Consider the following 13,682-nt stretch of genomic DNA (forward strand, 5'->3'; position numbering starts at 1 on the left):
GAAGTCCCGAGACAGGGCCTTTAAACAGGGAATTAAGGTAAAATGGGGCCATTAGCATAAGCCCTAATCCAATCTGACTGGTGTCCTTATAAGGAGGGAAAGTAGAACACAGACACAGGGAAGACCCCGTGAAGACACAGTGAGGAGGCAGCCGTCTACCAGCCTAGGAAGAAACCCACCCCGCAGACACCTGGATCTGGGGCTTCCAGCCTCCAAAGTTATGGGACAATAAATGTCTGTTTCTTAAGCCGCCCAGTCTGCAGTGTTTAGTTACAGCGGCCCTAGCAAACTACTATTCTGCTTTTCCCACACAGATGCCCACAAAGCTCCAACTCTGCCCAGCTCTAAAGCATGGTGCTGGGTCGCAAATCCACACCTGGCTCTAAAAGCTTCTTCTGAGGCTGCACCTCAGGGGTCTCTACCTAACCCTCACTTCACCCCAAGTGGAACCCCTGACAGCAGAGTGGGGTGAGCACAGGCTCTGGCCTCCTCTGCTGCCTGCCACAGCCCCAGGGCAAATGGGTGAGCCTCAATTTCCTCTTTGTAAAAGTGGGGATCAAAACACCCACTCAGCAGGGCTGCTTGCAAGGATTTGGGGAGACTGTGCAAAGGCCCAGCCCTGGGTCTGACCCTTACTTGGGACTCAACGAATGGCAGCTGTTATTTTTATTATTTCTCTCAAACCTGACCCAGTATTTCCCAGGTCAGCTCCTGGAGCCACCAAGCTGGGAGCCTCGGTGGGGCCTCCACACCTGCATCCCCCCTACCTGCCCCCGCCTCCTGGATCTGACCTGTGTTTGCTTCATTAACTCAACAATCCTCATCCAGCACCTACTAAACGACAGCCATTGTGCTCTGCTGAGCACCGGGGCCTGAATGAAGCCTGTGGGCAGGGAGGAGCTTCAGCTTATCTGCACATTAATTCACAAATTGAGTTTTAAACAATCAATTACTATGGAGGGGGCTGTTCTGGGGGAAGAGGGGGAGGGGTCCTTAAGCCAGTGGATCACCTTCTTCGGCTGGCTTGTCTTTTACCCAGATGGCTGCAAGACTCAAGTTACTGTTCCCAGAGGCTTCCAGAATTTCCTTTCTTAAGCAAAAATAGACCCGATCCTTCCCTGCTTAAAATCCTCCCTGGCTGCACCTGCCTTCAGTGGGCCCTCCTCTGCATGGTGCAGCCTCACCTGTCTTCCCGCCTATCTCCTCCAGCACATCCTTCACTCTTTTTTCTTTTTTTAAAATATTTATTTATTTATTTGGTTGTGCTGGGTCTCAGTTGCAGTTCGTGGGCTCCTTAGTTGTGGCTCGCCAGCTCCTTAGTTGTGGCATGCAAACTCTTAGTTGTGGCATGGATGTGGGATCTAGTTCCCTGGACAGGGAGGGAACCTGGGCCCCCTGCATTGGGAGTGCGGAGTCTTAACCACTGTACAACCAGGGAAGTCCCACATCCTTCACTCTTGCCAGGTGAGAGACACTGGCCTCTGTCCACCTCTAGGCCTGGGCACAGGCAGTGCCCATCACCTGGGTGTCACTCCTTAGCGCACCTTTGCTCTTAGCCACCTCTTTCTATCTGAAAAACTCCCCTTATCTTTCAAGAACCAGCTCCAACATCACTTCCTTCACCAGATCTTCCCAAACACCTCCTCTCGGCTCCCAAGTCTTTACTGTCTCCATCACAGCATTTATCACCTTGTAGTGCGGAGCTTGCAGCGATTTCTTTCATATCTGTTTTCTCCACTAGATCAGGAACCCCATCAGGGGAGGAAGAGATCAGGTCTGGGTACATTTGCTGCTCCAGTGTCCGCCACACAGGGGTGCTCCAGACGTGCAGAGTGAATAAATGACTGACAAAGTCAGGCGAGTCAGACTGAGCCAGATGCTTCTTACATCTCCTCCCATTTAATCCCCACACAGCTGAGGAAGTACAAGGTTACAGGAGAGCCAGCTTCCCTCTCTGCCCTGAATGGCTCAGGATACTGACACCAAACCATGGAGAGTCCTGGTACCAGAATAATTTGCATTTCGTGTGCCCGTAATAAGCTCTAAGTGAATACGTGTTGACTGGTGATCGTGCAGCTATTCTTCTCTGGTCGTCATCTTTTTTCTGGTCTATCTCCATGGATACCCGGGAACGTTGGCTGTGGCCACAATCAGCTCAATTCAACAACCATTTGTCAAGTGCTGGGCAGTGGTTCCCACACTGGCTGAGGCTTGGAATCTCTGATTCTGAGGTTTTAGTGGGAGATGAGGATCTGCCACATTTAGAGAAGAGAAAAGAGAGGGAGAAGGCATTTCCAGTGCCGGAAAGGGGATGCGCAAAAGCCGTGGAGGGCATATGGGTAAGGGTGAGTCTGGGGTCCAGATTTTGGAGAGTCAAGAGTAATAAAATTGGAAATGGAAATTAAAAGATGCTAGTTTCCTCTACATTTCCCTTAGTTAAAAAGGCAGGTGACCAACTGGTTTGAGAACCAGGTCTGGAGTCAGTGGTGCCCAGGGAGCAGGGGCCATGCGCACACCCAGACCTGAGCCTGACTCTGGCTCCAACAGGCCCTGGCTCTTGGACCTGTCCTCCTGCTTAACTTCTCTGAGCTTCAGGTTCCTGAACAATTATAGTAAAAACAACAGCACCTCCAGTCCTTAGCACTCACCTCCTGCCAGACACCAAGCCCAGCCCTTTATCTCATTTAATCCTCATCGCAACCCTTCAAGGTGGGGACTGGTATCACCCTTATGCAGCAGATAAGTGCCTGGAGGGGAAGTAACTTGCCCAGGGTCACAGGACCGCTAAGTGATCTGACTCTCAAGGCCGCTTTTTTTTTCTCCCCAGTTTTATTGAGATATAATTGACATGTAGCACTGTGCAAGTTTAAGGTGTACAGTGTAATGATTTGACTTACATACATCATGAAACGATTACTACAATAGTCTTAGTGACCAACCATCATCTCATATAAATATTAAATATATTAAAGAAATAGGAAAAAAATTTTCTCCTTGTGACGATAACTCTTAGGACTCTCTTAACTTTCATTTATAACGTACAGCAGTGTTACCTTTACCGTGTTGTACATTATATCCCTAGTACTTATTTATTCAAGGCTTCTTCTTGAGCAAAGCTGGTGTGTATTGACTGAGACGACCTATGAGAAGCCTGGACACAGGGGCCCTCGAGAAGGCGCCTCTCCCTCAAACCGGGATGCCCAGCGGAGGGACCCAGGTGTGGGCTGTCAGGTGTCCCGCTTCTGCCACCAGGGATGCTGCTGCGGAGGGAAGAGGGCAAAGGCTGCTCAGAGGAAGACGATTCAAGCGCTTCCCTCTGTAACCAACACTAAGCTGCTTTGTTATGTGAATGCATGAAATCACCTGCTGCAGCTGGCACGCGGGGCACCGAGCTGGATCCGTGTTTCTGACCGAGTTTCTCCCCAGGGCACAGGCGTTCCGCGTTTTGCAACCGGAATCGGGCGGCCTGGGCGCTCAGCGGCTGGCGCCTGGCGCCCTCTAGTGGCGCGAGGGAGCCTTTCCTCTGCAGCTGAGCCGTGGGGGCCTGACTGGCCCGGGCAGCCAGGACAAGCTTTCCTCAGGGCCTACTGTGTAAAGGGTATTTTTAGGAGCCACCTACTGTCCCTGAGAACCCATCTGTGAAATGAGTGGGGGAAACCGGAAAGAGGACTTGGAATCCGAAAGCTGGCACCTAAGGCCTCCAGTTGCTTTAGCTCTTCCCGTGTGAGATGGGGATACTCGTACCCTCCCCACCTGCTTCCCAAGATCTTGTGAGAATCCTATGGGATGTGATGGGTGACAGCACCTTGCCAGCTCAATAGCACCACTAACGAGAAAATTACTGCGTTCATAAGAAAATTACCAACAGAGTGAGGTCCAGGATGCTAAGGACCAGTGAAGGGCTGGGGCAGAGGGCTGAGGAGAGGGGAGGCAGTAGAGGGATGGAGTGAGCAATACGGTGGGGGGCACGGGGTTCAGCAGAGACAGGCCCATGTGTGTAGGGCAAGGGGAGCCTTTTGGGGGAGATGTGGGCAATGGCGTTGGAAAAGGAGATGCGTAAATATTCATTTCTCATTCCTTTCTCTTCATTCAAAATGATGGTTATATTTGCTTCCATACTAAAACGAAAAAATTAAAATACCTACTTCTCTGGGTGGCTTTCCCGTGGCTTGGTACCCTCAAAAAAAGGTCCGTACCCCCGCTGAAGGCTGTAATGAGGCCAGTCCTGACCCCGCCTGTGTTCTGGGTCCTTTTCCTGGGCACCCACCAGGGACCCCTGCACATTATCCCCCATTTGCATCCCCCCTCAGCCTAGTTTTCCGGTCGTTCCTTGTGTTCTGGCAGGAGGGCCCCTCAGTTAGAGCAGTGAGGAGGGAGGCCGTGCCCACCTGAGGCAGGACGTTCAGTGCTTCAGAAAAAGAGTCTTGGTTTCTAGCACCCAGGCTTTTCCCTTCATTGGCTTTGTTCCTAACATCTCCAAACCTCAGTGTTCCCATCAGTAAAATGGGGAAATAATAACTACATCATAATTACTCAATTAAAGATTCAATGAGCTCACGTATATTGCATATATACTATTGTGCCTGGCACTTAGGAAGAAAATACATGTTAGTTTATTAAGGAAGTTTCTCTGTTTTAGGTTATAAATGAGAAGCTGCTTGACAAGGAATGTCAGCCAGGCTTCCCATCTCAGGAAAGAGGAAACCTTGCGGTGTGGGATTGCAGAAAGGGGTGGGGGTGTGGGAGGGGAGGGAGACACACCACTGTGTCCGGGCAACACTGTCATCTGCCGAGGTGCCGCCAGCCTGCGCGGTGACTCAGCCTTCACTAAGGCTTTACCCAAAGCAAAGACCACCCTGGGAGAAGCACATGCAATTATTATTATTTTTCCATTTTAATGTAATAATAATAAATTGAAACCAAAGCAGATGAATGACTTGCATGAGGTCACCTGGCCAGTGAAGATTAGAACCCAGACCTTTGCTCCTTCTGAATGCACCAGAAATGCATTAACCAAGCTGGCAGAAGGAAAACAATCTTTACTGTGATGTAATTGAAAACATACTACACATGAAATTCCAGTTCAATATTCAGGTCTTACAATTCAGGGTGACCAGTTACTGAGAGGTGCTGGGGTTTCTCAGCTTCTCCAGGTCACCACTATCAACGTATCTTGATTGACAGGAAAAGTCTCTGATGTCTAACCAAAGATATTGCTGCTCCAGCCCACCGAGTGCATTCCTGGTTGTTTTTATCTTCAAGGAAGAGAGAACACTTATCCATGTAACCCCTCCTAAAACTAAAAACTGTTATGAAATTGATTTCCATCCCAATCCCATTTTACCTAAACATTCCTGAGGTGCTTCGCTCTTACCTAAGGAACCCCGGAGCTGTATGAAGTTACAGATGGCTTTGAGGTGTCCACATGCTGGAAAAGCTCCCAGGCAGCCCTGAGGGAGGGCCAGGGTGCACTAATAGAGGTGCCCCCGAGACAGAGCGGCCAGGATAGAAACTCACGAAGAGTTCCCCACATCCCAGCCAATCCAGCACGAGCACAGCATCTCAGAAGTGCTCAGCAAACACTTGCTGATTGAATAAAAGAGTCGGAACTCAACAGCTGAGGGTCAGGCTGGGAGCTGCACAGGGCTTTCACCCCAGTAAACCAGAAGCTTCTCGAGGCACAGCAAGTAACAGCCCAAACTGACACTTAAGCGGAAGAGTTGTCATTCATTCATTCATGACTGTATGCATTCATTCAGCTGTGTTTACTGGGTGTCAAGCATTAGGACCGGGAGGGATGGCCTGTTCCCCACACCTGGAAGCACCCAAGTTGTTGGTGGAAACAGACAGGAAAACAGACGATTACCACACGACGTGGTCAGTGTCACCGGGGAGGAGTCCCAGGTTCCACAGGAGCCCAGAGCTGGGCTCCTGCCCACAGCGACACAGAAGGTGGGCTCAGGTGGCAGGAAGAGGCTGGGCCCAGAGCACCCATCTGTCCACCTTTGCCAAGGAGGACGCGCTCACGCCCGGAGTGTCCTGGATGCAGCGCAAGACCAGAGTAGGGCACTCGGGTCGCTCCGGCCCTGACCGACCGCCTTGGGGCAACGCGTCCTGCTAGAGCACTGCACAGACAGGGCAGCCTGGCAGCCCCCTGAAGGTCTACAGAATGTATTTGGTGACTAGGTAACGGCCTCGTATGATTCCAAAATCAGTACACTCCAAAAAGGTTTATAATGAGATGTTACTCCTGTCCCTGTTCCCGTCAGCCTCCTTCCCTCTGTCCCCCCACAAGTACCCCTTCTTGGTGTCTTGTGTATCCTTCTAGAGTTTCTTCATCCAATTTCCTATTTCCTCCTTTTCTTACATAAAGGTAGCAAGCTATCCACACTGGCTTGGACCTTGAAAAGAGGTGCATTTCATTTTCAAAACGCTACTGATTTCACGTAGACACGATATCCATTCTGCCTACGTTCTGGTTTATTGGTAAAAGCAGAGCACAGGTCAGGGCTTTAAGTATTTGATTAGATATGCAGAAAGGCCTGTCTACACCATCGCAAACGGTGAGGGAAGAAGCACAGTGAGGCTCTCTGGTGTCCCTCCCCAGAGCGTTGCTTAGTAATGGTCACGTGCGGACAAGGATGAAGAAGGGTGTGTTTGCGCCCCACGCGGCCTGCCGGTGGGGATCAGTGGAAACGTTTTAAAATCTTTTAACTATGGAGATCATGCCTGCTTATTGCAAGCAACAATCTAAAGCAAAATAAACAGAGAAAGAAATCAAGTGAGAAGGCAACCTCAATCCCACTTCCCCAAAGTAACTATTGCTAACATTTGGGCCGGAGGTCTGTGCCCCCATTTCACAGGAGAGCAAAACTGAGGCAATAGATGAGGGAGTGTTTGGGGGGTCCTGAGAGAAGCCAGTTATGAAACGAGGGCTGTGCCTGCTCTAGGCCCAGCTGCCCCCAGAGTCCACGTGGGAGCAGTGAATGGGGGAGGGCAGGCAGGGGGTTAGTTGGCGCCCTTCCTCACACTTACCCATCTCCGTGCTGCCTTTCCCTCTGCCTTCCCGTGTTTTCTGCTTCTCCTCCCTGTGTCCACATCTTTCCTCGGCCCTTGTGCAACTCAGAACAAGGACCAAGTCTTCCTGACTGCGGCACGCCCAGGCCTCACAGGGCGCTTGGCGCAGAGGGAGTGCTGCGCACGTGCTTCTTGGGAAGGCTGCCCTAGCCTCTCACACCAGCTTTCACTCCTAAAAGGCGTCAGGAGGCATTCACGGGCTTTCCTGGTGGCTCGGGCCCCAGCCTCTAGACCCTCTGTCCAGGGTGTCCTCCGCAGCTCCAGCCCCCGCGCCCGTCAGCCCTGTGAGGAGGCGGGCAGCTGAGAGAGGCAGGCCTGAGGCCCCGCAGAAAGGCGACCGGAACTGATTTCCAAGGGGTGGCCTTCATCGCCTACGCCCTGGAGGACTGGGGCCGCAGCCACCGTGGGTGAAATCTAGTCCTGACCACACCTGGTCGAAGCTCAGAAGCAAAGGGCAGGGGGTCCTGAGCAGGTGAGGACTCACCTGAGCCAGGTGGACCCTACACACCAAAGCATGAGCCAGGGCCTGGCAGTTAGTAGGTCCTCAGTAAATGTATGTTGGCGGATTTAGGCCTGGGAAGGAGGCGGCCTTGCAGGGGGGCGGAGATGAAGGGCAGTCTCCTGTCACCTAAGACAGCTTGCCAGCAGGCTTGGTGCAGAAAGGACAGAATTTGGTATCAGACTTGGATTTGAGTCCTGGTACCACTTCCTAGCTAATTAAACCAGGGATTGAACTCAGGCCACAGCAGTGAAAGCCCAGAATCCTAACCACTATGCCACAAGGGAACTGCTTATTTCCTTTTTTTAAAGTTTTATGAAGTGTAACTTACATACCATAAAATTCATGCACTTTTAAGTTTACAATTCAATAACTATGTACAGAGTTGTGCAACCATCGCCATAATCTGATTTTAAATCACTTCATCATTCCAAAAGAAACCCTGTCCTCGTCCCATTCCCACCCCAGCCCTAGGCAACCAGTCTATCTCTATAGTTGCATTTTCTGGACATTTCATGTAAATGAAATCATATAATCTGTGGCCTTCTGCAAGCAACTTCCTTCACTTAACATGATGTTTTTGGGGTTTGTATGTTGTATGTTATTATTACTGAATAATATCCATCGTGTGGGTATAACACATTTTATCCCTTCACCAGTTTTTCAACATTTGGGTTGTTTTCACTTCTTGGCTATGTTGAGTAATGTTGCCACAAACAATCACGAGCAAGTTTTTGTGTGGACATCTGTTCTTATTTCTCTCGGGTAGCCATCTACAAGTAGAATTGCCTGGTCACATGGCAACTCTGTCTAACCTTTTGAGGAACTACCAGACTGTTTTCCAGAGTTGCTGCACCATTTTACATCCCTACCAGCAATACACAAGGGTTCTCCCTTCTCCACATCCTTGCCAACAGTCGTTATTATCCTTTTTAACTAGAAGTCACACTAGTGGGTGTGAAGTGGTATCTCACTGGGTTTTGGTTTGCATTTCCCTCATAACTAATGATGTCGAGCATCTCGTTTGCCATTTGTAAATCTTCTTTGGTGAAATGTCTATCATCTTCTTGGGCCACTTACTTAACCTCTTACTCTTAATTATACCCAGCTCCTAAGGCCATGAGACTTTATGTAGAGGGTTTGCAAAGGGGCTGCCATATAATGAGGGCTTAAAGATGACAGCTTTTAGTATTGTCGTACTCGTTGTTACTTTGGCCCCCTAGGAATAAGCTGGAGCTGGGGCCCAGCTGCCCTCCCTCCTCAGGGGAGAGTGAAGGATGAGCTCCACTGGCACAAGGGTCCACATGTTCTAGATGTTCTGCTGAGCAATTCTACACGATCTCATTTCATACCCACCAGAACCTTTTGATGAAGCATGACCTCCATATTTCTAGGGATGAAACCTTGAGGTCCAAGATATTCAGTATCTTCTCCAAGGTCGCCTAGTTGAAAGCGGTGGGAACTAAGATGTGAACTCAGAGCTGACGCTAAAGCCAATGCCACAGGCAGGAGCTGGTGGGGACAAGCGCCAGGCACACGGCCTGCACGGGGAGACTGCAGGCTCAGTCCAGCTGTGTAGACGGCCCCACGACTGTTGAACAACTCAACTGGAGTAAGCTGCTTATCCCCTTCAGGCCTCAGCATCTTCTATAAAGTGAGAAAAAGAATAGTTCCTCCCTCGGAGGGCACCTGTCTGGATCCGATGTAGTGCCTGGCCCACTACAAGCAGGCAGCCTCCTCCTTTGTGTCTGGGCTGCGGCCAGCCCCCCACCAAGGCCACTTGGCTCTTCTTTGCCCTGAGCTTTGGCCCATCCTAGAACACAATCTCCTGACCCTGACCCTGACCCTAGGGGCCGGGCTGGAGCAGGGTGTCATTACAGCTCTCAGGGCCTGGCCCCTTATTTCCTCTCATCCCTACTTCTTGCCTTTAGGCAGTACTCTCCCGAAGCTGGAGCACCTGGAGAGGGCCTCGAGTTCTCTAGAATGATGACTTAAGATAAAGCATAAGAAAAGCAGGGTAGTAAAAAATAAAGCTTTATTAAAGCAGCTAAGCTTAGCAGCACTGAATAACACACTTTCAGTGGTATACCTCTGAAGCAAGAGTTAAATGTAACAGTCTAATATGTGCATTTCTGATTAACTGTGATAATTCTAAGTCACTCACTTCTTTTCCATTTACCAATTCAAAGAGAAAAGCTCTTGTCATGTTTTGTACCTCTCACCTCCTTGACTTGGCAACAAACTGACCCTGCCTTGGGCTCCAGCTGGAGGACCCCAGGTGAAGGGGTCATCAGCTGAAGGTCTCCAGACCTCCCTATGGAGCTGGGGCTCTGACTGGAGTCCCAGCCTCTCTCTCCTGTAACCGTGTGCATCTGGTTTCCAGCATCAACCACCCCTTCAGAGCACCTTCTAACCCGAGACAGGAGGGGAAACTAGTGCTGCTTGGTCTGAACAGACTTAAGGAGGTTTTATCACAAGGACCCGAAGACTGACTGAGCCCACCCCTGCACTGCACAGCGCCCCTCATCCGAGGGCTCCGGTCACAGAGAGAAGGGCAGACCGAGGCTGCCTTAGTCCTTCTTGCCTCCTGGGACTGGGCTTCTTGTGAGGAGCTTCCCTGAGCTCGAGAGGGTCAGTGAGGTCACTGTGCGGGAGTCCAGCTTCACTCTGTCCAGGAGGGTCTTCTTGAGGGCAGCTGGGGAGACCTTTTCTTGGTCGGCCATGGACTGCAGCTCTCTGCAGACAAAGCCCCAAGAGGTTGAAGGAGGAGCCAGAGCTGCACGAGGCTTCCCCACCCACTTAACCCCCAACCCTTGCTGACTTGGTACCAGCCAAACTTAGAACCCCAAACCAAAAACTCCCCTAAGCTTCCTAGAAGTGCTATTTAACTGAGTAGAGGTTCCTACATAGATGTAGAGCTTTAAGTGTTATCTGTGATCAGATGGGGAGGGAGAGTGTGCAAAAATCACAGGACTGGAGGTCAAAGACTTGAGGTCGAATCCTGCCTCCATCACTTACTAGCTGTTTGACCTTGGGAAAGCTGTATCTCTAAGCCTCGACTTCCTCATCTGTGAATCAAGCTAACCCCAGCTATCAGAACTGTGTGAGAATTAAATGAAGGCCTACAAACCCTTAGCTAACAACGTCTAATAAACCGTGGTCATTAACAGAGCACAGACCCCAGCACTGGTAACGGGACCAAAGATGGCAGATTCTGCAAGACGGTGTGCAGCCCACACTGGGGCTGGCTGGGAGTAGAGGGCCTGGGCAGAAAAGGAGAGAGACCCACCGTGTCTGGGTGCAGGAGGCCTCAACCGCGTTGATGAGCAGGGAGCGGAAGCCCCCACTCTCCAGGACGTGCAGGGCGTGGATGGTGGCCCCCCCAGGGGAGCAGACATTGTCCTTGAGCTGGCCCGGAGGCTGCTCTGAGTCCAGCAGCATCTTGGCAGCCCCCTAGGGCGGGAAGGAAGCACTAGAGCAGAAAACTGCTGGTGCCCCTTGAGATGAGCTTCTCCACACCCACCGCTCCTCCCCAATCCTTATCCCAGCTTCCCCACCAAGCCCTGCCCCGGCCCAGTGACCCCTAAGAACCCCATCCCCACCCTGTGGTCCAGAACACGCAGGCGGAAGATACTGACCAGCAAGGCCTGGGCCCCCAGTCGGACAGCCAGGCGCCTGGGCAGGCCCATCTTCACCCCACCGTCGGCCAACGCGTCCAGGGCCATGAACGCCTGTGGAGACACTCACTGAGCCCTGGGGCAGCAGGCACTCAGGTGCACGCCCTAGGGTCTACTTCTCCTGATGACTGGAACTAGCTCCAAGGGTTGACCTCCTCCACCAGCCTGCCTTGCCCAAGACCCCCCCAGCCCAGGCCTGCCTGCCAGCCCATCTTGCGCCCCTGGGTCCCCGGAAGGCTGCGTAAGTATATGAGGGCCTCACATAGGCAGGCCCGCTGCCGCTGAGCCCCGTGACGGCGTCAATCAGGTCCTCCTCCACCTCAGTGCAGAAGCCCACGCTGCTCATGAGCTGCTCCAGGAGCTGCCCATCCTCCACCAGGGCGTGGGTGCCCGTAGCGTACACTGTCGCGCCCTCTCGCACCAACACGGGCGTGTTGGTCATGCAGCGGATCACCTTGGGGGCCGGCTGGAATACCATCAGCTTCTGGGGTTAAGGCAGAGGGCCGAGTGAGTTGCCAGTCCCACTAGCACCCACCCCTCCTCCCCTCACACAGGACTGCCAGGGCCGAGATGGGCACCTTCTCGACAGAGCTGATGGTGACACCTGCCGCGCAGGACACCACAATGTGCCTGGCCTGAACGTCGGCCCCGATCTCGTCCAGGATGAAGGGGATGATGTGTGGCTTCACGGCTAGGAACAGGACGTCACTGTGCCTCACTGTCTCCTTATTACTCCGGGTCAGGTTCACACCCATCTTCTGTGGGAGAAGACCACTGGGCTCACGGTGTGCAGCAGCCTCACTAGGCCCAGGGCCTCCCAAGGAGCAGCTGAACCCCCCGACAAGCCTGGAATTCCCTGCCCCAGCCCCTCAGGGTCTGCCCCTACCGCCACTGGAACAAAGTTTTCCAATGTTGCTACCGGGCAAGTGAGCATAGGTGCTGGACGCGGACAAGCTTCCCCATGGCAACCAGGAAATAGCTGTCCCCCATCCCCACCACTTCTCTGGCACCCAAGGCACCTCTCTGCCAGGTAAGAAGTCTCCATGGCTGGAAAGTGGCAAAGGGAAAGGTGAAATGCTAGTAGTGCCCAATGGTCGGAAGCGAGGCCATATCCCAACTCCAGACACTTGTTCATCAGCGTGCGGCCTCTGTGTGGTCCAGGGGTGGGCTGGAGGACACCCATCTCTCTAAGACTCCACACAGACGCAGGGCCCTCCAGTGCTGGTAACATCAGCCGTCCCCGGCACAGACACCGCCTGTCGCCCGCCTCATTAGACGTCCCCTCCCACACTGCTCAGGTTTGGGGAGAAGACTTGGGATATTCTTTTTTTATACAGAGGAGCAACTAACCTGCCAGGTTCCTTCCCAACATGCTCTTTTACGCCTCAGAATAATTCAGCTAAGTGGCTACTGTGATCTCCATTTTATAAATGAGGAAACTGAGTCTCAGAGTAGCCGAGTATCATAAGGCCACTTAGCCAGTGGATGAAAAAAAGTGAGTATTTTATTGGATACCTACTATGTGCCAGGTGCTTTCCATACATAAAACCTCAACTAACCTTCTAACCACCCCAGTACCTGGATTGGAACCCAAGTCTGTCTGTCTGGGCGCTCCCACCACCCTGAGCTGCACCATGGAAGGTGGAAGATTATGATGCTCCTGGTGGGTAGGTCAGCGCCGACCATGGACCAGCTCATCAGGCCATCCTTCTCCTGGGCCTTCACCCTCTTCTCCAGTTACCCCCCTGCCCCACCTACCCTAAGCGCGGACACTGTGGGCAGGTCCATGTCCGGGGAGCTGGCTATTATCTTGTGAGCCGACAGGATGCCTGCAGAAGACAGGGCGTTTCAACTGGGGATCATGGCCCACCCGGTTCCCATGCTTTCCCTGGGAAAGCAGAGTCAAAACCCACGACGTTCTGACCGTTGTGGAGAGGGCTGCTAGTGTCCTTCTCCCCGCTCAATCCCTTATGCGGGCATGACTCTCTTGCTGCTCAAGAGGAGTTTCCTCTCCCCCAGCAGACACAAATTCCCCTTTCTTCATTCATTCACGTTCGTGGGGTGGAGGGCGGTTCACAGGGTAGGCTAGGGACCGTCCGCACATCCGCCTCCCGCCTCCAGGCACTTACCTGCGGCCGTGAAGCCCCGCGCCAGGGCACAGGCCAGCTGGCCAGCGCCGATGAAGCCCACGCTCATGGTTCCAGGCTCTGCGTCTGCCGGGCCGCCGCAGAAGTCGGCCCACAGGTGCCCTAAAAGAAGAGTGGAGAACGGAGGGCCCAGCGGGCGCAGAGCCCCAGAGCCGGATCCCGGGAGCTGCCCGCAGCTTCCGGGCCGGATCCCGCCACCCCTCCTCACTCACACTCACCGACTGCGCCGCAGGGGCCCAAGTGTCCCCGCCCCTCCAGGGAGACCAATCCGCGGCCGGGATG

General features: G+C 52.7%; 1 protein-coding gene across 2 annotated transcripts; it reads right to left on the reverse strand.

Moving 5' to 3' along the window:
* Positions 1–9,594: 9,594 nt before the first annotated feature.
* On the reverse strand, positions 9,595–13,625 carry PYCR2 (pyrroline-5-carboxylate reductase 2). Of its 2 annotated transcripts, XM_082445038.1 has the most exons (7): positions 13,383–13,625; positions 13,012–13,082; positions 11,832–12,011; positions 11,516–11,737; positions 11,215–11,307; positions 10,866–11,029; positions 9,595–10,312 (listed from the first exon to the last, which is right to left on the reverse strand). In XM_082445038.1, the coding sequence occupies exons 1-7, from the start codon at positions 13,447–13,449 to the stop codon at positions 10,147–10,149; spliced, it is 963 nt and encodes a 320-aa protein (XP_082301164.1). In that variant the 5' UTR covers positions 13,450–13,625; the 3' UTR covers positions 9,595–10,146. The 2 variants fall into 2 exon arrangements, with proteins under 2 accessions (XP_082301164.1, XP_082301165.1); XM_082445039.1 differs by lacking the exon at positions 13,012–13,082 and having other exon boundaries at positions 9,997–10,312; positions 13,383–13,610.
* Between the last annotated feature and the right edge of the window lie 57 nt (positions 13,626–13,682).

This window comes from Balaenoptera physalus (genome assembly GCF_965194825.1).
Source record: "Balaenoptera physalus genome assembly, chromosome: 1".
Taxonomy (NCBI): Eukaryota; Metazoa; Chordata; class Mammalia; order Artiodactyla; family Balaenopteridae; genus Balaenoptera; species Balaenoptera physalus.

What these genes read in the sequence shown, in the direction of transcription:
- PYCR2 (XM_082445038.1), bottom strand. Translation starts at nt 13,449, where the DNA reads ATGAGCGTGGGCTTCATCGGCGCTGGCCAGCTGGCCTGTGCCCTGGCG. An exon ending in GCGGCAGCGGGCCTGCCTAT is followed by an intron (nt 11,308 to 11,515) that starts GTGAGGCCCTCA and finishes GTGTCTCCACAG; the next exon opens with GCGTTCATGGCCCTGGACGC. An exon ending in GCCTCCTGCACCCAGACACG is followed by an intron (nt 10,313 to 10,865) that starts GTGGGTCTCTCT and finishes CTTTGTCTGCAG; the next exon opens with AGAGCTGCAGTCCATGGCCG.